General features: G+C 36.8%; 1 protein-coding gene across 50 annotated transcripts in view; it reads left to right on the plus strand.

The window, feature by feature from the left end:
- The window catches only part of SCAPER (S-phase cyclin A associated protein in the ER), a 550,606-nt gene that overhangs the window by 377,941 nt on the left and 147,445 nt on the right, over positions 1–25,220 (plus strand). For all 50 annotated transcript variants that reach the window (XM_078333930.1, XM_078333946.1, XM_078333966.1 and 47 more), the window contains one exon: positions 4,147–4,262. In XM_078333930.1, the coding sequence (XP_078190056.1) occupies positions 4,147–4,262 (116 nt within the window). The remainder of the gene's footprint in view (positions 1–4,146; positions 4,263–25,220) is intronic.

Raw genomic sequence — 25,220 nt, forward strand, 5'->3', positions numbered from 1 at the left:
CTTAAGGAGGCCGAGGGGGACAGATCACCTAAGGTCAGGAAACTAGCCTTACCAACATGGGAGAAACCCCATCTCTACTGAAAATATAGAATTAGCCAGGTGTCATTGCAGGCTCCTGTAATCCCAGCTACTCAGGAAGTTGAGGCAGGAAAATCGCTTGAACCCGGGAGACAAAGGTTTCGGTGAGCCAAGATCATGCTATTGCACTCCAGCCTGGGCAACAAGAGTGAAACTTCCATCTCAGAAAGAAAAAAAAAAGGAAAATCTGTGATAGTCAAAACTATGGAACAAATCAGTGGTTGCTTCAGGGAGGAGGGATTGACCATGGAAGGAGCACAAGGGAACTTTCTGGGGTGATAGAAATGAGTGTGTTTTAATAAGCATTTGTCATTTGATTGAACAGTATATTTAGGATCTGAGCCTTTCACCCAGTTATAAAATATACCTAAATTAAATTTTTAAAACACGTACAGCCAATAAGCATAAGATGTTCCCCTGGTCATCAGGAAACAGCAAATAAAAACCTCAGTATAATGCCAGTACATGCTCATTACAGTGACTAAAGTTAAAAAGACTGGTAAAACCAAGTTTGGGTGAGCATGTGGAATAACTGAAATTAGCATGATACTGCAGATATTATTTCAAATATTTTAGAAAACTGACCATAGCTACTAAAACTGAACCTAATGCATACTCTGTAACCCAGCAGTTCTACTCCTAGCCTGTCCAACATAGCTGCATATCACATTGCCAAATACATGTGCACAAATGTTTAAAGTAGTGTTGTCCAAAGCATCAAGGTAGAAACAAGCCAAATGTCAGTCAGCAGTGAAACATTTCAATGTAGATATAGAGGGTGAGACAAAGGAATAATAGACAGCAAGGAAAATGAACGAACTGTTATAGGCAGCAACATGGATGAATTTAGAAATAAACAGTCAACCAATAAAAAGCCACATACAGTTGGATAAAGTGTGACATAGATATGAAAAGAAGGCAAAATGAAATCATGAGTTTAAAAGTCAGAATAACCTTTACATTTTGGGACAAGGGAGAGATAGTGAATAGGATGGGCACGAAGGATACTATGTGATGCTATAAAGCTTTGTATTTTAATTTTGAAGTTGTTACACAGTGTGTTCAATTTGTTTTAACTCATGTAGCTGTACAATTATGATTAGTGCAGTTTTCTCTATGTATATTATATGATAATACAGAGCTTATTACTGGTTTCCAAATGTATTGACATCCTAACATAAGAAGAGTGAATAACAACAGCATTACAGCATTAAATAAATTATTAAGTAGCTGGATTTCGCAGTTATTGATTGTTAGTTTTATTGCAAAGAAATATTCTTCCATTAATAACAAAATTATTAATTTTTAATCTTAAGTATATGAGTCTTGTCTAGCTTTCACAATGAACTTGTTGTCACAAAATGTATTTTATTGTGCACAGAGAGAGCAATTGAATGATTAAGATAAGCATTTGATTATACTACTAAACTCTAGACATGTACTGGCAACAGTAATGGATACATTATTAATGCTCAGAACATCAGAAGAATCAGGCAGATATGTTTGACAGAGCTTATGTATACTCATATCTTCTCCCCATTCCCTTTTCAAAAAACCTCAGTATTTCAAAGTTTCAAGGCTGTGGAATGTAGTAGAAGAAATGTAAGGTGGTGAGGTAATAGAGGGGTTGTATTTGTTTGCTTGGGGCTGCCATAACAAAGTGCCATAGACTGGTTTGCTTAAACAACAGAAGTTGGTTTTCCCTCAGTTATAGATGCTGGAAGTCCAAGATCAAGGTGTCCACAGGTTTGCTTGCTCCTGATGCCTCTCTCCTTGGCTCATGGATGGCCACCTCTTGCTGTGTCCTCATGTGGCTTCTTGATTGCACAGGTGTAACCCTGGTGTCTCTTTCTCCTCTTATAAGAACACCAGTCATATTGGACCAGAGCCTACTCTAAGAGTCTCACCTTTAACTTAGTTACCTCTTTAAAGATCTTCTCTTCAAAAACAGTTACATTCCGAAGTACTGGAGTTGGGGCATCCACATATGAATTTTGAGGGGGACACAGTTCAAGTCACAATAGGTTATATTATTTTTTACCTATATGTTGCAGTGATTCTGTCTATGCTTAAAAACATACAGTGTAGCATAGAATTACTCTTCTCTTCCCCATGCCAAAGTAATGCAAAGAACTTGGAAGTGTTATTTCCCACAAGAGTTAGATACAATTCATAAATTGCATGAAATAATCATAGGTTTTGGTTACTTAATGTTCTTCCAGAATAGCTGAAATGGTATTTTTAAAAAAGGATACAGCTAAAATGGTTAGATACTAGACTATCTTCTATTGCTGAAGACAAATATTCTAGCAGAGGGAATCTTTGTTGAAGTCTATATTGTTAGGTGGTAATTAAGATTACAATGTGATAAAACTGACTTTTAGAGGAGTATTACAAAAATTTACAGAGAAATGTTTTCCTTTGCCTGCAGTGTTTTGTCTCTTCCCCCTTTCTTTGGCTTGTCTTAAAACCTCAGTTTGCTCAGAGAGGCCTATCCTGACCCTTTCCCCATCATATAGTTGATTCCTCCATTATTCTCATAGAGAACATTTTCTCTTTCAAGGTACTTATAATTAAAATCACCTTATTTATAAATATCTGATTAGTGTTGTTCCTAGCCACTCATATTTTTTAATTTTTAATTATTGTGGATATATAGTTTGTATATATGTTTATGGTTTACATGAGATATTTTGATATAGGCATACAATGCTTAATAATCACATTGGAATAAATGGGGTATCCATCATCTAAAGCATTCACCTTTCTGTTACAAACAGTCCAACTGTATTCTTTTAGTTATTTTTCAATGTACAATTAAATTAGTATTGATTATACTCACCCTTGTTGTGCTATCAAGTACTAGGTCTTATTCTTTCTGACTACTGTTTTGTACTCATTAACTATCCTCACTTCCTCCCCTATTAGCGCCCTCCCCCCCACCACCTTCTCGGACTGTGGTACCTATCCTTCCATTCTCTACCACCATGAGTTCAGTTGTTTTAATGTTTAGCTCCCACAAATAAATGAGCACATGTGAAGTTTATCTTACTTCGCCTGGATCATTTCACTTAACATAAAGACCTCTGCTTCCAGCCATGTTGTTGCAGATGACAGGGTCTCATTCTTTTTATGGCTGATTAGTACTCCATTCTGTATAGGTACTACGTTTTCTTTATTCACTCATCTCCTGGTGGACACTGAGGTTGCTTCCAGTTCTTGGCTATATTGTGAATGGTGCTGAAGTAAATATGGGAGAGCAGATACCTCTTAGATATATGGATCTCCTTTCTTTTGGGCATATTCCTGCCAGTGGACTTGCTGGGTAGCTCTGTGTTTAGTTTTTTGAGGAACCTCCAAATTGTTCTCCATAGTGATTGTAGTAATTTACATTCCCACCAACAGTGTACAAGGGTTCCCTTTTCTCCGCATCCTCGCCAGCATTTGTTATCACCTATTTTTTGGATAAAAGCCATTCTAACTGGGGTGAGATAATATCTCATTGTAGTTTTGATTTGAATTTTTCTGATGACCAGTGATGTTGAGCACCTTTTCATATGCCTGTTTGCCATTTGTGTGTCTTCTTTTGAGAAATGTCTATTCAGATTTTTAGCCCCTTTTAAAACTGGATTATTAGATTTTTTTCCTACAGAGTTGTTTGAACTCATATATTCTGGTTGTTAATCTCTAGTCAGATAGATAGTTTGTGAATATTTTCTCCCATTCTGTGGGTTGTCTCTTCACTTGGTTGATTGTTTCCTTTGCTGTGCAGAAGCTTTTTGACTTGATGTGATTCTACTTGTCCATTTTTGCTTTGGTTGCCTGTGCTTGCCATCTACCAAATTTTAAGCTTCATGGAGGACAGCAGCCATGTCTTTTATGCTCACTCCTATTGATCTATATTTCCTAGTACTGAAACAATTAGCAGTGAGTAGCATTCAACAAACATTTGTAGAATAATATTCATAGAATAATGGAACCATCAGAATGTTTCAGACTATGTATATCATTTGGTTATAGTTTTATTCCTGGGAAATTGGGCTAACTTCTGTTTGTATTTCTGTCTAGAATGTGGCAGATCAGATTGCATTTCAAGCTGCTGGTGGATTAACAGCCCTTGAACACATCCTTCAAGTAGTAGTCCCAGCCACGAATGTGAACACAGTTTTAAGAATTCCTCCTAAGTAAGTATAGTTTCTTAATCTATTTTTTACGTTTCATTTGTGATCATTTCTGCCCTATGGTTTCCATATGGAGAACCACAAGAAGATTGTGTGTGTATTCAGGGTTGAATACCAAAAGCTTATACTCCCCATTAGGGAGAAAAACAGAGGTGCTCAACGTCAGTTGCAAAACTCAAATTGAGCCTAAAAAGCCTTATAAAGGAAATCTTTTTAGTCTGTGACCTGCTCTAATCTGAAATCAAGAAGAATTGATGAACCCCTGAGCAATTTTAACTGCTTCCAAAAATTGAGCACAAATAAATAATAATAACAAAGCTAACTTATAGTGTTACATGTGAGGAAAAAAATGGTAAGTACATTAACAAAGGTCTGAGCTGTGAAATTTCAAGAAGTTCTTACCATACAGGAAGAGCAGTCAGAGGCAAAGAGTGCCATAGTCTAGAGTCCCAGCCAAATTGCTGGGAACTGAATTGCACTTTAGTCTTTAACGGTAAATTGCTTTCCTATTCTCTTAAGTCCCCCTTTAGTCCCTAGCCACCTGGGGTACAGCAGCAGTGTTATTTCAGAAGTATTGTATTCCTGGGTTGTAACATATGCAGTTTCTGGGTATTTTGTGGAGACTCTGATTTACAGAGTTTAAATGAGAGGTTTTAATAAAAGTTTATTTATGCAGGGCACAGTGGCTGACATCTATAATCCTAGCACTTTGGGAGGTCAAGGCAGGAGGATCACTTGAGGCCAGGAGTTTGAGACTAGCCTGGGCAATGTAGCGAGACTCCGTCTCTACAAAACATTAACAAATTTACCCAGGCATAGTGGCACGCACCTGTAGTCCTAGCTACTCAGGAGGGTAAGAGGAGAGGCTCACTTTAGCCTAGGATGTCAAGGCTGCAGTGAACCATGATTGCATCACTGCATTCCAGTCTGGGCAACAGAGCAAGACCCTATCTGAGAAAAAAAAAGTGAATGCTTCGTTTGTCCATTGGATATAATAGGGAAAGAAAAATTCCAAGAATATATTATCTTTTTTTTCTGAGAGACATTTGTATTAAAAAGAAATAGCATTGGCTTTGGAGTCAGACAAACCTGGGCTCTACTTTTACCTCTGCCAGGCTACTAGCTAAGAGAATTCGAGTGAGTGCCTTTATTTCATTGCATCTGTTTTCTTATTTGAAAAAATAAATGTAATCATACTAACTTCATGGTGCTACTGTGAGATCAGTTGAAATAATGTACATGAGAGCTCTATTGTAAACTGCTCAGTGTTTATTATAATGTATATTTGTATATTATTGTAATGTAAAGTTACTTTGTAAATGTTAAGTGAGAGTTTATAAAAGAGTCTTGCTTGGTTTAAAACAGTGCTAGCTACCTGACATGAGATATTTCTGAGTACAAGCTTTTGACATTAAAGTTAATTTGGATTCCTTTTCCGTACTAACAAAGATTAATGAAGAATGGTATAGATGTTCTTTAAGTCAGGAATTCTTTCTGTGAAGCAGAAAGCTCCCGAACAGGCAAGTTATAGCATGCATAGTGGTTTTTGTGACCCACAAGAGTATTTACAGGGTAGTGCTGGGTGGGTTGTCTTCATTTATTGTATGTTAATTGGCAGGGAAAAAAGTAGAAAGGAATGAAACATAATAAATATTTGAAATAAGAAAGGAAATGATATTGACTCCTTGGGAGAGTGCTTTGATAACTGTTAATAATTCATATTGTTCATCTTAAATTCACCTAGAGCTGTTTTGTTTTGTTTTGTTTTGTTTTGTTTTGTAATAGGCTTCAACATGCATGACACTAAGCTCTCTGGCTGGTAACCTGGAATAAATGCCTGTTTCCCAAAAGCTACTACTGTCATTGTGACAAAGTATGTTGTTCTGGTGCTTATCTTTGCCTCTCGTTTAGGAAATGGAAGAGGTGACCACAGTTCCTTAAAAGACATAAGCAAGAACTAGCACACACTCCCTTTGCAAAGGAGCTGTAGAATCTTGAGAGTCCAGAGCAGTGCCCCACAACTGGTCAGCACTAACTGACCCACAGGGTCAGGATTAAGAGCTTGTTCCTTATTCTCACTTTAGACCAATAGAATTGTGTTTTCAGCTAAGTGCTGTTTATTGAGTGAGTCTAGCACCCGGAAAGCTGTGGGCATCCAGCATTGACTGTAAGATTCTTCTGTCCTGAGCAGAGTCTCAGTATCATAACTCTACTTTCTAAACCAGCTTCAGTTCGCAAGAATAAAGCCATGAGTGTGTTATGCTGTTTCCTCAGAGAACAGCAAGAGGAATTCTGCAACCACTTCAAATTTAAATGTAGAATAAGGGCATACTGGTGGACATGAGTCAGTGGCTTACTTCAAAAAATATTTTTTCTCATTTTCCTTCCAACTGCTCTCATGCAGAAATCCCTGCCCAGGCCTTGGGCTTGCCACAGTCCCTGGGCACTCCATTTGTTCTCAGCCTGTCCAGACTCTCCATCCCTAATGGATTCCCATCGCTCAACTCCATGAACCTTTTGCCACCTTAGCTCATGCTGTTTCCCGCCTCCTATGGCATTTCATGGCTGTTACCTAAAGAGGCTAGTTTAGAATATCCTGTTTAATTTTTCTCAGTGATAAACAGCAGAGGATTTGATAAGTTTAAGCCACTGTCTCATAACAGCTACCCTGTTGAAACCTGGAGTCCTATGGCCATAAACCTTGTGTGTCACTGCTTCTGAAGCCCTGAGCTCTTTGTTAGTGGATAAAACGGCTTCCTCTTCCTCTTCTTACCGTCCTGTTCATATCTCTTTACTCCACATAGTACCTCAGTATTTGCGTGTCTTGCTCTGTCCTGTAATTATGGCTAAGCAACTTCCTATGAATGAATATTTGCTTCCAGAAGATTTTTTTATGTGAAATTGAGAATTATACCTGCTTCTGGAAATGTAACTTTTTGAAACCGTTCTGAGTCTGCAGTGGGTTATTTTGTTCTACTCAGAACCAGGGAAAGGCCATAAAACTGCTTTAATTATTTTCAAGTTATCATTGAAAGGGCTTAGGTAAAGATATGTTACTATAAAAATCAATCATTTAAACAAATGTGCTCCAATAAATTTGTTTTCAGTGCCTAGAAAGATCACCCTGAAACAAACAGCTTGTATCTCCTTTGGGCAAGACTAATGTTATTCTGCCTACAAACTTTTTTTTTTTTTTTTTTTTTTTTAAAGAAACAAGGTCTCACTCTGTCACCCAGGCTGGTGTGCAGTGGTGCAATCTCCGCTCACAGCAACCTCCACCTCCTGGGTTCAAGTGATTCTCATGCCTCAGCCTCCTGAGTAGCTGAGATTACAAGTGTGGGCCACCATGCCTGGCTCATTTTTTTTGTATTTTTATTAGACACGGTGTTGGCCAGGCTGGTCCCAAACTCCTGACCACAAATGATCTGCCCACCTCAGCCTCCCAAATCTACAAAGTTTTAATTGCAGAAAACAAGTACGGACAAATGAATGACCTCTTCTAGCCTTTTTAAAACTTTGGACTAGTAATAGTGGTTCATCATAGCTTTTAAATATTTGAAAATACATGGGAGTTTTCACTTTTTTTAAGCATAATGGCCCATGTTGTATAAATAAGAAGATCAATCTGCTGTGACTAGAAGCAGCTGTACCAAAATTTTGTGTTGTCTTTTTATAGTGCATATGTGTATATATATATATATATATGAGCATATATACGTATATATATATATATGTATATGTATATGTGTGTGTGTATATATATATAGGAGCAATGATAACTAAAGTGAGAGGTGATTCTAAACTGGCACTCCACATCTCTAAGCTCTTTCCAGGCAGCAGTAGATGTTTCATAATTTACAAGGCAACCAGCAAACCTCTTGGGCCACCAAAAAGAGTCTTCCCAGGTTGGCTTTTACTTACTTAATATTTGTAATTTCTGATAGTAACACAGGGACAAGGGCCAAATAGTAAACTCTGTGAGCTACTTTCGGTTGTTCTGTTGGGGTACTAACCAGGTGCCTATTTCTTCTCTGTCAGCCTAGCTTATCCCTTCATCGTCCCTGTGGCACACAGTTTTTCATGTAGAAGTACACTGATCAACACAAAGCAAAGCAGACAGCATGATATAGTGAAAAATGTGTAGGCTGTCGAGTCAGATCCAGGCTTAACTCTGCTTTTTACTAATTAGCTATATGACCTTGGCCCAAACTACTTGTTATAACAGAGCCTCAATTAAATGGTAAGACTAATACCTATCTTATAGAGCTGTTACAGGATTAAAAGTACATGTGTTTAAGTGCCTGCACAAAGAAACCACTTAGTTATTTTCAGTGTTTTTTGTTGTAGTTATTGTTTTGACTCCATATTACACTGCCTAATTATGAGATTTGCATCCCTAAGTCATTGTCACTTTGGCTTATAAGAAGCCATAATCTATTAATTTTACGAGGGTATTTGTTTTTTTCACCCTAACTTCAGACTTCATCCTGGTAAATTTTAGCCCAGTACGTCAAGATCCTGATTTAGCCTCTAATTCAGTTTCATTTTCCTTACTTTGTGTCAGCCCTAAAGTTGATGTGTAGAACATTTTTGTCTTCATCTTATCATTGAAAAAAATGTCAAACAGGTTAGAGAGTAGTTCGGTTTAGCACTTTATGATGTCCCGAATTGCTGAGTACTCCATTTGCTGTACTGTCATCTCCCCAGCTAGATTCTAAGTCCTTGGGATCATGAGACATAGTAAATACAGTATTTGTAAATCTTGTGTCGTCATAGTTAATACTGTATGAATATATGAATGAATTCTTTCTCCAACGGATGAAAGGAAAGCAGGAAAAGGGCAGATTGCATCAAATACTGGACTCTGTGGACTTACAATATGATCTCATTTTCACCAAATATGGCCCTTGTGATTTTGACCACTGTTACATGGATTTTAGGCAATAACTTTTTTAGTATGTCTTTAAACTTCCATGAGTTTTTGAGTGTCATGTATTTGTGACTGTTGCCTACTCAAAAGGCCAAAGAGTGTGCTAGAACTGTATTCTTAGGGTCATTGTCGTTACCACAGTTTAGGAGTAAGAGTACATCAACAGGTATAAGATGGCCCCACTTTAACCTAACAGGAAAAATAATTCCTTTTTTGTAAAGTATGCCTAGTTATTCATATCAAATAGATTAGAAAAGTTGCTTTCTATTTCTTTATAAGTGTTTATCTGCCTATTGTAAATCAGTCCTACTCACGCCAAGCAGTACTCATCAAATATAATTTTTAAGAATTTAGAATGATGTGAAGTGGAACTTTGTTCACTAGGAAGATCATTTACAGCAAGATATCACAAATTTATTCTCCAAAGTAAAACTTGAGACTTTACTTGGCACTATCGCATTCACCTGATCCTTTGAGTTAGTAAGGAGATACAAACTAACATTTATTGTATCCTTGGTACCAAGCACTGTGCTAGATGCTCTGCAAGCATTACTTTGTTCATTCCTCACAGTCACCAGCAACCGTGTATGTGGCTCACTGCCAGATGAGTGTTGGAAGCAGTCACATTTAGGGTGTGACTACAACCTGACAGCGCTATGATACCCCTTTGAAAGAGCGTTTAAGAGAATGTTCAGAATTGCTCTCGCATGACTTACTGAGGTTTTGGCCCCAAAGTCTTCTGTTTCCCTCTCTTGGTGTTCTGTTGAGGCTGATGCAATTCCTCTTATAGTAGAAAAGGGATAGCTCATTGTGCTCCAGAACCAGGTAAATAATCTAGGGCTTCTAGTCTTTACACCCAGGAAACTATTTTCTAGCATTGCCCTTCTTTGGATCACTTGTGGCCATGGGAATAGGATTGCCACACCTAGAAACCATTTGAAATAGACCCTGTCCTCAGGGAACTTACAGTCATGGAAAATGAGATATAGTAGTAGTAGTAGCCTACTGTGTTACCTTTGTGGAACAGCCACCCTGGTACTATACACAAGACTCTTCATAAAATGAATGTCTTGTTACATATGCCAGTATCTGTCAACTTAGTTTCCTGAGATGCTGGGCCTCATGTGCTTACTTCTTATTCCAGTCTCTTGATTCATTTGGCTGTTCTCTTTGGGATTCATCTGCTATTAAGTCTTTACCTTTGTCTTCAGTTTGCAACACCATTCAGACTCTCACACTTTTCACTGTGAGTTTCCTTCCCTGCTCCCTTCCTATTTGTTGTGTCCTTTTTTTCAGGGTTTTATGAATACTACTTATTCTAGGCATTACATCCATGCCTAGTCAGCTATATTTTATGCCATCCATGTGGTGCATGCCTCAATGGCCATAGCTGACTAAACTCTAAAGAGAAGACGTTTGACTCAAGAGCAGCCAATCTACAGACCAGACAGCAAGATAGGATTTATAATCCAATACAAAAAGTTGAACTGGCCTAGTCAAGTTTCTCTCTTGGGAATTTTCAGCTGGGAAGTTGTAAAACTTCAAGTCATTTTTTTCTTGGGTATTTGAATTTGAATAATTATGTAGAGTCACTTCTGGGATGGCCATTACAGAGCTATGTGCTTTCCAAGTTTAGCAGGACTAAGGAAGGCCATTTTGGGAAAAGGTAGACCAAAACTGCTTCGTGGGACAGAAGGGGGCTGGAAATGAAAGCAGTCTAGTCCACAGAGCTATCATTGTTCCTGCTCTCTTGAGATATGGTTTTTCATTTTCTCCTGGACTCAAGTGAAAGTTCCCAATAGCCTTACAATAAATGGCTCTTTTTACTGGAAATATTTTGAGTAAATTTTTGTTCCTTCTAACCAAATGAACCTGATACTTTCAAATACAAATATTAAGGATTATTTTAACACTAGATTGGCTTGAAAATATTTGACTTTGCTATAGAGCCTTCCTTGTGACCTCATAGTTGTTTTTCCAAATTCTTCACATCAAGAAAGAATGAATGCCTACCGTTTAAAGTAGGAATGAAGAGAGAAAGTATACTCTACAAGCTCTCCAGGGTACATTTCTGTATGTATGTTAAATGCCGTTACTACAGGCTGGGACTGGCTGAACTTTCCTGTTTTCTGTTGACCTCAGTTTGGATAATCTATACAGAAAATGACATTCGTTAAACTTACTGTCCCTATGTCCTTATATAGTAAACACACTTAAAGATAGCATACCTACAGTGACAAGCTTATCTTCAGAATCAAAGATAAGAAAATAGATTATGTATAGTTTAAGAAAAATAAAAGTTCTGTAAGAACAAATAACAGTACTACTCATATTCTTTATAACTCTCAAATATTAGTTTCTAGGAGGACTTAGTGTCCCAGACTGGTTATCTGGTCGTTAACTTTATAATGAGCACTTAGTTTGAAACCCAAGAGCATTGTCCTACATTTACAGACAACAAAAAAGTTTATTTCTTTAGACCCTGCTCTCTCAGACTTGATTATAATGGTCTATAGTCCAGCTTTTTAATAAAAAATCTGGTTGTTATTGAGAAATGTGATAATTTCACCAATTATTTTTCTGAAATTAGAAGCCAGTTGCCTATTTTGAAAGTGAGGTTAAGGTGTTCAGAAGGCATGAGATTATAAGAGCGTACCCACATAGACCTCTTTTTCTCCTTCTCTCTCTCCCTTCCCCCCCACCGCCTTTCATCTCTCTCTCATTCTCTTTCTTTTTCCTCTCTCTTTCGCTCTTTCTCTCTCCCTCTCAAATCCTAGCAGCATAATACAGCTCAGAACTTTAATCCTACAGCTACAAGATAAAGCTTTACTATATTATGCCTTTATTATTTACACTTAACAGTGCAGTTTCAACTGCTAAGAGAGAAAAACACAGCATTTGAAAAATATAAATGATCTTTTCTTAGTTAAGTCATTTTGCAGTGCTTAACAGAATGAAGAAAATCATTGGTTTGTATCATTTCAAGCCTATTTTCGAATTACAGTTTTGTTCCTCTCTAGGAAACCCAGAAGTATCTCCATATTATTCACCTACCCTGAAGAATGATATTCTCAAGTACCAGATGCATGTTTTCAGAGCATTGCATTGTCTCTTTTTTTTTTTTTGAGAACGGAGTCTTGTTCTGTGGGCCAGGCTGGAATGCAATGGCACAATCTCAGCTCACTGCAACCTCCGCCTCCCAGGTTCAAGCGATTTTCCTGCCTCAGCCTCCCAAGGAGCTAGGTTTCAGGCACATGCCACCACACCTGGCTAATTTTTGTATTTTTAGTAGAGACAGGGTTTCACCATGTTAATTAGGCTGGTTTTGAACTCCTGACCTCCATGCCTGGCTAATTTTTCTATTTTTAGTAGAGATAGGGTTTCGCCATGTTGACCAGGCTGGTTTCGAACTCCTGACCTCAGGTGGTCCACATGCCTTGGCCTCCCAAAGTGCTGGGATTACAGGTGCGAGCCACTGCACCCGGCCTGCATTATCTTTTATTTCTCTCACTCTCTCTCGCCAATGAGAAATGCAAAACTTTATTCCAGATAAATAAAGCGTTGTTGTTTTACCAGTGTGAATACTGCTACAAAATGGCGAAGTTAAATAAGAAGAAAAAGTTGCACTGGTAGGTGCTGGGTTCATATTTTCTGATAAAAGCAGCAGTGTTGAGATTTCTTTTCTTTAATGTAATCTCATTTATGGTAAGGCATTTGATTTCCATGTTGAGCTGTCGGATATATTACATTTATTTAACAATCAGTATTTGGCATGTTTTCATCATTATCACACTATATAAATGAAGAAACCAAACCCTTTAAAGACTGAATGATTTGCCCTTCATTTTTAGTTTACCTGAGCTAGGTTTGAGCATCCTATTCTGGTGTTCTTCCTTCTGTACCTTATTGCCTGCATGCTATCATCAGAGAGAAATATTATCAGTCGGCAAATATTTGTTGAATTTGTTCTGTGCTGGGATATGTATGAGTTTTGCCTTAAAAGAGCTTACATCACAGTTGAGAAGAGACCAATCAATAAGATATTCTATACTACACAACAAAACAAAATTAAATTATTTAAGGCAAGCAGAAAGTACTATTTAGTTCAAAGTCTGCATCAATGAGGGTTCGTGGTTGGATCTGTTATGAAGTTAGTGTTTGCAGGGTAATGATAGCTGTACTTTTGTTTCTGATTTGTGAACATAAAACTTTCACTCTTTTAATAAAAGTAAAATATCATTTCACTGATATAAAAAATACTGTTACTCCTGTGAGTTACTGGAGGGTTGTTATTTTGTTTGTTTCGTTTTTACATTTCGATGGGATAGATACTGTTTTGTTGATTGGGTTTGGATTTTTGGCTTGGGTTTTTTTGTACTGGCTTATTGTTGTAGTTATAGGAAATTATCTGTGAAATCATTTTTGCCACCTAGCTGACTAGGACCAAAGAGGAACTGACCTAACAGAAATTGAGAAAGGTGAACCAAAAACCACTTGTAGCTGTTTGTACGTGTGAGACATAATGTTCACGTGAGATCCAACAATGAAGTCTAAAAATGAAATACAGCATTCCTGTGTGCTGTAAACAGCCTTTCAGGCTCAAAGCTGGCAAATATGGAGTAAACTTCTCATAGGATTTACTTCTTCTAAATAATGGATGAAGACATGGAATTGAAACCTGTGTGTCACTTTCTGGGTCTACTGCATCACAGACCCCCAGTAAGCACTAACTGTATTTGCCAGTTACAGTGAAATTTAGACCACAATCCATTGTTGATAAATACTGACTTCTAGTTGGGATTCTTTTAATATAATTTTAACTGTCCATGTGTAGATAAAGGTTTACTAAAAGTGAATTGTTATCCCCAATAGACAACAAAAGTAAAAAATTCTTTGTAAGCTAATTAGCAACAGTGATTGATAAATACTGTTCTCCATTTGACATACTGAGGCATTTTGTTTATGTCTCAAAAGGCTTTATAGAGATGGTTACAGTTGACAGCTGTTGTACCACTAATAAGATTAAAGAAATTAGTTGTGTCAACTTTAATCTGCTATTTAACACTGCAAACCACCTGGGGTCTTCTCCAGAGGCAACATGTTTAATTGTGAATTTAAAATTACATAACCAGATCCTACTTAAGAACATGTCTACAGACTTACTAATCATAGTTGTTTTGTTATTAACAAATTCATGTTAACAGTAAAAATAAAGCTCTAGCTCTAGAGTTTAAAATTAATGAATTAATTTGATGTTCACCCTACTTTTTAAAAGGTATTATTGTAATCTTTGAAACATAACACTTTCTCAGTCATAGGCTAATTTGAGGAAATACGGAAAGTCTAATTAGGTTGATGTTTAAAATATATATGATTTCCTTTCTAAAGTTAGAATGTCTCTGTGGAGTAATTAAATTGCCTATTCTATTTGTAGCAAATTCACCAATTAAATAAAAACCCTTGAAATAGCACATCTAGTTGAAGACTTCATACTCCTTACTCTGAAGCATCATTATGATTAGGAAAATAGTTTAATTTTAACATTAATTTAGACGTTATTAAAATGTTATATTTTATGATATGAAATGCAGAGAAATAATCATTTGTGATTGTTATATTGACTTGATACAAACTCAAGTTTATGATGCATATAATTTATAGCCCCACAGTGAAGATTAATTGTCAGAAAGTATTATTAGCATCCCTTAAAGACCCCTGTCTGGAGCTGGTTTGCTATTGCAGCATGGTAGTTCTCCCCACTATCCCCACCCACTCTAAATGTTCTGGCCTCAGAAAGAATGAGCCAAGAGACAGGGAAGGCAGTGTAGGTAGTGTAGGTTTACACTAGTCATCACAGTGCCAGTAGGAGAAATTTTCCCCCTTCATCCACATCTCACACTCTGATCCAAATATCCATCCCATTGTCTGCTGCAAAAAAACCACTCTCAGATTGTGTTACAAGTCTGACTTCTCTGTGGTCATGAAAATGTCAAAAGTGAATAATGTCTTCAGTTTCAAAGAGATTTTAAATCTTTCTTTATATTTTAAATTTTTCTGTCCCTAGATTTCTTTGCCGAGAGGACATTTTCTTATTATCTGTCCCCAAGTTTCTTGCTGAGAGGACATTTTCCCAATACTTACTCATCTAATTGCACTAATTCAATACCTTCTAGATTTATTATTGAAACAATAACATTAAAAGTATTTCTATATATGCAAGTCCACATGTAGGTCTTCTAATAAATACATTCTTCATGTCAAATACTATTTTTCTTTATTTCTGTTTAATATATTTTATTCTGATCATTACTATATTTAAAATATGTTTGGTACAACAGACCCAATCAGCATAAGTAAAATAAGATACCTTTGGAAAAATTTTCACCCTTGCCACAATAAATAAATTTGTAAACATGGTTAAATAGCAATTTTTTTCTCTTTGTAACCACTCCATGTTGTTTTGTAATTTAAAATTCATTGCTTTGATAATGTATATATTTACTAGTAATTCTACATTCTGTGGAGATGAACTAGGACATATGCCTGGTATATCATTTGTTCTTGAAAACAAGATCTGGTTTTGCTCATTTAAAAATTTTAAAAATCGTAAACCTGCATGTTTTCTAAGCTGAGAAGAGTAATTGCTTTACTTATTTGGGGAGAGGAAGAAAGTATTATAGTCATTAATTCCGTCAATCAGGGTATATTTTTACATTACTGCTGCAAATACATTACAGAATAAAACAGTTAATAAATGTGCAAAAGATTTCAATAGGCACTTCACCAAATGAGATACAAAGATGCCAAGTAAGCACATGAAGAAATTCTCAGCATCATTAGGAAATGCACATTAAACCTACAGTGACATACTTCAACATTTCAATTAGAATTGCTTAAAAAACAGAACAAGCCAGGCACGGTGGCTGATGCCTGTAATCCCAGCACTTTGGGAGTCTGAGACAGGTGCATAACTTGAGGCCAGGAGTTCGAGACCATCCTGGCCAATGTAGTGAAACCCTATCTCTACTAAAAATACAAAAATTAGCCGGATGTGGTGGCAAATGCCTGTAATCCCAGCTACTTGCGTGGCTGATGCACAAGAATTGCTTGAACCCAGGAGGCAGAGGTTGCAGTGAGCCAAGATCACACCACTGCACTCCAGCCTGGGCAACAGAACAAGACTGTCTCAAAAAAATTTTAAAAAGAACAATAATACCAAGTTCTGGAGAGCATACACAGAGAAGTTGAAATTACACATACTACTTGTGGGAATGCAAAATGATATAGCCACTTTGGAAACAGTATGTAAATTTCTCAGAAAGTTAAACATATACTTAGTGTACAGTCCAGCAATCCCACTCCTAGGTAGTTACCTCAAAGAAATAAAAATACATGTTTTCACATATTTTTTATGTATGTATTTATATCATTTATAAATATAAATGAATTTTATGGATGTTTTATGCATAATTACTAAAAAGTGGAAATGATCCAAATATTCTTCAACTGGTGAATGATTATACAAACTGTAGTACATCTGTGCAGTGATATACTATTTGGCAATAAATGTAACAGCAGTCTTGAGAATGAAAAACATAGCTGGAGTCATAACAGTTCCTGATTTCAAAATATACAAGCTACAGTAATTAAAACAGTATTGTTTCTTTTGCTGTGCAGAAGCTGTGGAGTTTGATTAGGTCCCATTTATCTATTTTGGCTTTTGTTGCCAATGCTTTTGGTGTTTTGGTCATGAAGTCCTTGCCTACTCCTCTGTCCTGAATGGTTTTGCCTAGATTTTCTTCTAGGGTTTTTATGGTGCCAGGTCTTATGTTTAAGTCTTTAATCCATCTGGAGTTAATTTTAGTGTAGGGTGTCAGGAAGGGGTCCAGTTTCTGCTTTCTGCACATGGCTAGCCAGTTTTCCCAACACCATTTATTAAACAGGGAATCCTTTCCCCATTGCTTGTTTTTGTCAGGTTTATCAAAGATTGTATGATTGTAGATATGTTGTGTTGCCTCCGATGCCTCTGTTTTGTTCCATTGGTCTATATCTCTGTTTTGTTACCAGTACCATGCTGTTTTGATTACTGTAGCCTTGTAGTATAGTTTGAAATCCAGAAGAAACAGTTACTAGAGTGAATCAGCAACCAACAGAATGGGAAAAAATTTTTGCAGTCTACCCATTGGACAAAGGGCTGATATCCAGAATTTACAAAGAACTCAAACAAATTTACAAGAAAAAAACAAACAAGCCCATTCAAAAATGGGCAAATTATATGAACAGACACTTTACAAAAGAAGACATACATGAGGCCAACAAACATATGAAAAAATGCTCATCATCACTAGTCATTAGAGAGATGCAAATCAAAACCACATTGAGATACCATCTCATGCCAGTTAGAATGGCGATCATTAAAAAATCTGGAGACAACAGATGCTGGAGAGGATGTGGAGAAATAGGAACACTTTTACACTGTTGGTGGGAGTGTAAACTAGTTCAGCCATTGTGGAAGACAGTGTGGTGATTCCTCAAGGCCTTAGAAATAGAAATTCCAATTGACCCAGCAATCCCATTACTGGGTATATAGCCAAAGGACTATAAATCGTTCTACTATAAGGACACATGCACACGAATGTTCATTGCAGCACTGTTTACAATAGCAAAGACCTGGAACCAACCCAAATGCCCATCCAGATGATAGACTGGATTGGGAAAATGTGGCACATATACACCATGGAATATTATGCAGCAATAAAAAATGATGAGTTCATGTCATTTGTAGGGACATGGATGAATCTGGAGAACGTAATTCTCAGCAAACTGACACAAGAAAAGAAAATGAAATACTGCATATTCTCACTCATAGGTGGGTGATGAAAAAGAGAACACATGGGCACAGGGAAGGGAGTACTAAACACTGGGGTCTATTGTGGGGAAGAGGGGAGGGCCAGCGGGGCGGTGGGGAGCTGGGGAGGGATAGCCTGGGAAGAAATGCCAAATGTGGGTGAAGGGGAGGAAGGCAGCAAAACACACTGCCATATATGTACCTATGCAAATGTCTTGCATGTTCCGCACATGTACCCCAAAACCTAAAATGCAATAAAAATAAAATTAAATTTAAAAAACCCACATAAATATCCAATTAAAAAATAAAACAGTATTGTACTGGCATAAAGACAGGCAGATGGACCAATGGAACAGAACAGAGAGTCCAGAAATCTGTGTATATACAGTCAACTGATATATTTTTTTACCTAGAAATTATTCTTTATTGATTAAATCACCAGAAATTTTCTGATTTAAGATTTAACATCTTAATGACCACCAAGGCTGGGGCTCTAAGGCTCTGTCTGCCTCTTCCAGTCGTTAATGAAGTTTAAAGGGAGAGACATCATTAACAGATACCAACTCAGAAAGATCAGATGGAGTCAACTGATCTTTGACAAGATGAATACACAACACAGAGAGGATAGTCTTCAACAAATGGTATTGAGAAAACTGGATCGTCACATGCAAAAGAATGAAATTGAACCCTTATCTTATACCACAACACAAGAATCAACTGAAAATGGATTGAAGACTCAAAACATAAGACCTGAAATTCTAAAATTCATGAAAGAACACTTAGGGGAAAACCTTCATAATATTGATCTTGATAATGAATTCATAGATAGTACACCAAACACAGACAACAAAAGCAAAAACAAACAGTGGGTCTACATTAAACTAAAAAGCTTTGGCACCTGAAAGGAAACAATCAATAGAGTGAAAAGGCAGTCTACAAAATGGGAAACTGTTTGCAAACCATACGTCAGAGAAGGGGTCAAATTCAAATATATAAGAAATTCTTACAACGCAATAACAAAAATATTAACAACTTAGTTAAAAAATAGAGAAAGGACTTAAATAGATATTTCTTCAAAGAAGACATACAAATGGCCAACAGGTATATGAAAAGATACTCAATGTCCCTGTCAGAGGAATGCAATTCAAAACCACAGTGAAATAGCACCTCACACCCATTAGAGTAGTGTTCATTATCAAAACAACAAAAGGAGACGTGGAGAAATTGGAACCCTTGTACACTCTTGGTTGGAATGCAAAATGGTAGAGCCACTATGGAAAGCAGTATAGAGGTTCCTCAGAAAAATAAAAATAGAGCTACTGTATGATCCAGCAGTCCCACTTCTGGCTATTTATCCAAAAGAATTAATATCAGAATCTCAAAGAGATATTAGCACTTCTGTATTTATTGCAGCACTATTTTCAGTAGTGAAGAGGTGGAAACAACCTAAATGTCTATTGACGTTGAGATGAGTAGACAAAGAAAATGTATATACATACTATGGAATATTAGCCTTAAAGGAGAAGGAAATCCTGCAATATGTGACATAATGGTTGAACCGTGAAGACAGTATGCTGAATGAAAAAAGCCAGTCACTCAAGGACAAATACTGCATGATTTTGTTTATATGAGGTATCTAAAATATTTAAATTCACAGAGCCGAGAGCAGAACTATGGTTGTCAGGAGCAGGAGACGGGAAAATAGGGAGTTGCTGATCAACAGGCATAAAGTTTCAGTAATGAAAGATGAATAAATGCTAGAGACGTGTTCTACAACATTTTGCCTAAAGTTAACAATACTGCATTATACACTTAAAAATCTGCTGTGGGTAGATCTCATATGAAGTGTTTTTACCACAATAAAATAAATATGACATTTTAAAAAGAGGGACAAACAACTGATGCATGCAGCAACATAGATGCATCTCAGATGTATTGTGCTAAGTGAAAGAAGCCAGACCCGAAGGCTGCACGTGGCACAGTTCCATGTACATGACATTCTGAAAAGGACAAAACTATGGGAATAGAAAACAAGGGTTGGCAAGGAGTTAACTAGAAAGAAGACAGCAAGGGGAATTTAGGGAGACGATAGATCTACTGTATCTTTATTGTAGTGGTGCTTTCACAACTGAATGCATTTGTTCAAACTCTTTACCCTAAGAAAAGGGTGAATGTTAATTGTGTATAAATTGTATTTAAATTTTTTAAATTACATAACAAAAGAGCAAAAATAGTATTAGGTTGGTACAAAAATAATTGCAGTTTTTTCTTTTAATGGTGGAACTGCAATTACTTTTGCAGTTATAAATCATGCATCAACCTCATGCATGATTTATAAAGGAAAGAATTAATGTAATATCAGATTTTTTAATATCAATGCTTTATTTCACAAGAAGAGTAACTTTTTAATACACCCTTGAAAAGAATATATGTACCAAGAACTTCATATTCAACAAAACTGACGCTCTTTTATAAAAGGCAAGATGTACTGTTATCAGGATGCAACATGTGAGAACTGAGGGAATATTGGTTCCACAAGCCCTTCCTAAGGAACCTACTAGAGAGAACAAGCTTCAGACAAGCAAATGACTGCAGATACAGTGACATAAGTACTTGCAGTGAGTGCAAAATAGGTATATTTATAGTTCTAAAAGTAAAGAAGATTGAAGGGGAAAGTATAGTATGAAATGACATGTTCTGACAACGTAACTAGTATAATGACAAAAACCTAGGAGTAGAGACTGAGTATGACATATGCCAGAACATTTCCAGCTGTTCTCAGTAATCATTATTGGTAATGGTACTATTAATACTGTCATTATGAAACTGTTATGTATTGTAATGTAGCATAAACAAATTAAATATTCTATATAATTCTAGGTATTTGAATTTTATCACCCTGTGGGCCCTTGAGCACCAGGATTCTCCATGTGAAAGAAAAGAGAGAGAGCTGTTATATAAAAGATATTAAAGAAAAAAATTCCTTAGTCTAGAATTTGAATCTGAAATATTATTAAAAATTCAGAAGTTATTTTATCTTGGGGGTGGGAGAATGGGAATGGGAAGAGGTTCCTAGATCTATTCATTCTAAAGGTCTAGAAACAGTGACCACCGCAGTAGTATTGAGAATCTGTAGGGCAAGATTATAGATTTGAAGTATTATTTCCCATCATATTAAACCAGGATCACAGGCTGATTACATATATGGGGCAGGAAATGACCCTCAAACCTCTTATCATCCCTACTAGATCAAAGTTCTCAAACACTAGTAGAATTCAGTCAAAGGATAAAGATACCAAGGACCTCAAATGGAACAAATAGATCTCTGATATGAATAAGAATTGCAGGAGATTAAAACCTATCAAATACATCGAAATCCTTGAGATTTTTTTTTAATTAACAGACTTTATTAGGGTAGTTTTAGATTTACAGAAAAATTGAGCAGAAAGTACAGAGTTCCCATGTATTTCCTCTTCCCATCCTGCCCTCAGTTTATCCTATTCTTGAAATCTTGCACTGGTGTTGTATACTTTTGGTTGATAAGCCAATATTGATATGTTGTTACTAACTGAGGTCCATAGTTTACATTAGGCTTCACTCTTCGCCTTTTACAGTTCTATGGGGTTGACAAATACATAATTTTGTGTATCTACCAAGTTAATGTCATTCAGAACACGTTTACTACCCCAAAACTTCATTGTGCTCCACATATTCATTCCTCCCCACCCACCCAACCCCTGGAAACCACTGATTTTTTTTTTAAACTTTTAAGTTCAGGGGTACATGTGTGGGTTTGTTACGTAGGTAAATGTGTGTCATGGGGGTTTGTAGTACAAATTGTTTTATCACGCAGGCCTAGACCCCATTCATTTTCCTTTCCTGACCCTCTTCCTCCTCCCAACCTCCACCCTCCAATGGGCCCCAGTGTGTGTTGTCCCCCTCTAAGTGTCCATGTGTTCTCATTAATTAGCTCCCACTTATAAGTGAGAATATGTAGTATTTAGTTTTCTGTTCCTGTGCTAGTTTGCAAAGGTAATGGCCTCGCGCTCCATCCATATCCCTGCAAAGGACATGATCTTGTTCTTTTTAATTACTACATAGTATTCCATGGTGTATACGTACCAAATTTTCTTTATTCAGTCAATCATTGATGGGCATTTAGGTTGATTCCATGTCTTTGCTATTGTAAACAGTACCGCAGTGAACATTTGCATGCATGTATCTTTCTAATAGACCAATTTATATTCCTTTGGATATATGTCCAGTAGTGGGAATGCTGGGTTGGTTATTATTTCTGTCTTTAGGTCTTTGAGGAATCGCCACACTATCTTTCACAATGGCTGAACTAATTTACACTCCCACCAAGCGCGTATAGGCATTGCATTTTCTCCACAACCTTGCCAGGCTCTGTTATTTTTTGGCCTTTTAGTCATAGCCATTCTGACTGGTATAAGATGGTATCTCATTGTGGTTTGATTTGATCAGTAATATGGAGCTTTCTTTTATGATTGTTGGCTGCATGTATGTTATCTTTAGAAAAGGGTCTGTTATGTTCTTTGCTCACTTTGTAATGTTTCTTTTTTCCTTGTAAATTTGTTTAAGTTCCTTATAGATGGATGTTAGACCTTTTCATATGCATAGTTTGCAAAAATTTTCTCCCATTCTGTAAGTTATCCATTTACTCTATTGAGTTTTTCTGCTGTGCAGAAGCTCTCTAGTTTAATTAGATGCCATTTGTCAGTTTTTGCTCTTGCTGCAATTGCTTTTGGCATCTTCATCGTGAAATCTTTGCCCATGCCTATGTCCTGAATGGTATTGCCTAGGTTGTCTTCCAGGGTTTATTTTTTAATAGTTTTTGGTTTTGCATTTAAGTCTTTAATCCATCTTGAGTTAATTTTGGCATATGGTATAAGGAAAGGGTCCAGTTTCAGTCTTAAGCATATGGCTAGCCAGTTACCCCAGCACCATTTATTGAATAGGGGCTCTTTTCCCCATTGCTTATTTTTGTCATGTATGTCAAAGATTAGATGGTTGTAGGTATGCTGTCTTATATCCAGGCTCTTTATCGTATACCATTGGTTTATGTATCTGTTTTTGTACCAGCACCATGCTGTTTTGGCTACTGTAGCCCTGTAGTATAGTTTAAAGTCAAGTAGCATGATGCCTCCACCTCTGTTCCGTTTGCTTAGGATTGCCTTGGCTACTCAGACTTTTTTTTTGTTTTTGTTTCATATGAATTTTAAAATAGGTTTTTCCAATTCTGTGAAGAATGTCAATGGTAATTTAATGGGAATAGTATTGAATCCGTAAATTACTTTGGGCAGTATGGCCATTTTAACAATATTGAGTCTTCCTATCCATGAGCATAGAATATTTTTCCATTCATTAGGATCATCTCTGATTTCTTTAAGCAGTGTTTTGTAGTTCTCCTTGTAAAGATCTTTTACCTCCCTAGTTAGCTGTATTCTTAGGTATTTTATTATTCTTGTGGTAATTGCGAATGGGAGTACGTTCCTGATTTGGCTCTCAGATTGACTGCTGTTAGTGATGTTTGCACATTGATTTTATATCCTGAGACTTCACTGAAGTTGTCAGCTCAAGAAGTTTTTGAGATAAGACTGTGCGGTTTTCCAGATATAGTATCATGTCATCTGCAAACCAGATAGTTGAACTTCCTCTTTTCCTATTTGAATGCCCTTTACTTCTCTCTCTTGCCTGATTGCCTGGCCAGCACTTCCAATTCTATGTTGATAGGAGTGGCAAGAGAAGGCATCCTTGTCTCATGGCAGTTTTCAAGGAGAATGCTTCCGGCTTTTGCCCATTTAGTATGATGGCTGTGGGTTTGTCATAGATGGCTCTTACTATTTTGGGGTATGTTTCTTCAGTACCTAGCTTATTGAGAGTTTTTAACATGAACTCATATTGAATTTTATCAAAAGCCTTTTTCGTATCTATGTAGGTAATCATGTGGTTTTTGTCTTTCATTCTGTTTATGTGATGAATCACATTTATTGATTTGCGTTTGTTGAACCAACCTTGCATCCTGGGGATGAGGCCTACTTGATTGTGGGGGATAAGCTTTTTGATGTGCTGCTGGATTTGATTTGCCAGTATTTTGTTGAGGATTTTTGCATCAATGTTTATCAGGGATATTGGCCTGAAGTTTTTCTTTCTTAGTTGTATCTCTGGTGGATTTGGGTATCAGGATGATGCTAGCCTCATACAATGAGTTAGTCCCTCCTCAAATGTTTGGAATAGTTTCAATAGGAATAGTGCCAGCTCTTCTTTATACATCTGGTAGAATTCACCTGTACCTCCATCTGGTCCTGGGCATGTATACACTGTGGAATGCTATGCAGCCATAAAAAGGATGAGTTCACGTCCTTTGCAGGGACATGGATGAAGCTGGAAACCATCATTCTCAGCAAACTGACGAACAGAAAACCAAACACCACATGTTCTCACTCATAAGTGAGTGTTGAACAATGAGAACACATGGATACAGGGAGGGGAACATCATACACCGGGGCCTGTCAAGGGATGAGGGGTAGGCGGAGGGATAGCAAGGGGGAGGGGGGGATAGGGAGGGATAGCATTAGGAGAAATACCTAATGTTGATGACAGGGTGATGGAAGTTGCAAACCACCATGGCACATGTATACCTATGTAACAAACCTGCACGTTCTGCACATGTACCCCAGAACTTAAAGTATAATAAAATAAATAAATAAATAAAAATAAAATCAATTTATCAGTATCAACAGAGTGACTAGCTTGGATTTTGATTGATACTGCATTGATCAAGTTAGGAAGAACTGACATTTCATTTTTGAGTCTTCCTGTCTGTGAATATGGAATATCTTTCCATTCATTTAGATCTTTAACTTCTTCCACCAGAGTTTTATGGTTTCCCTTATATAAAATAATGAGGGTATGTACATATTTGTTAGATTTATACTTAAGTATTTTTTGGTGCTAATTTAAATGGTACCATGTTTTTAATTTCAAATTCAAATTCATCATTGCTGTTATATAAGAAAGCAGCTGACTTTTATCAGGGTTGTGTCCTACAACTTTGCTTTAATTGCTTATTTGTTCCAGGAGCTTTCTACATAGACAATCATATCGTCTTCAAATAAGTAAAGGTTTACCTCTTCCTTCCCAATCTGTATACCTTTTATTT

This window comes from Callithrix jacchus, chromosome 8 (genome assembly GCF_049354715.1).
Source record: "Callithrix jacchus isolate 240 chromosome 8, calJac240_pri, whole genome shotgun sequence".
Taxonomy (NCBI): Eukaryota; Metazoa; Chordata; class Mammalia; order Primates; family Cebidae; genus Callithrix; species Callithrix jacchus.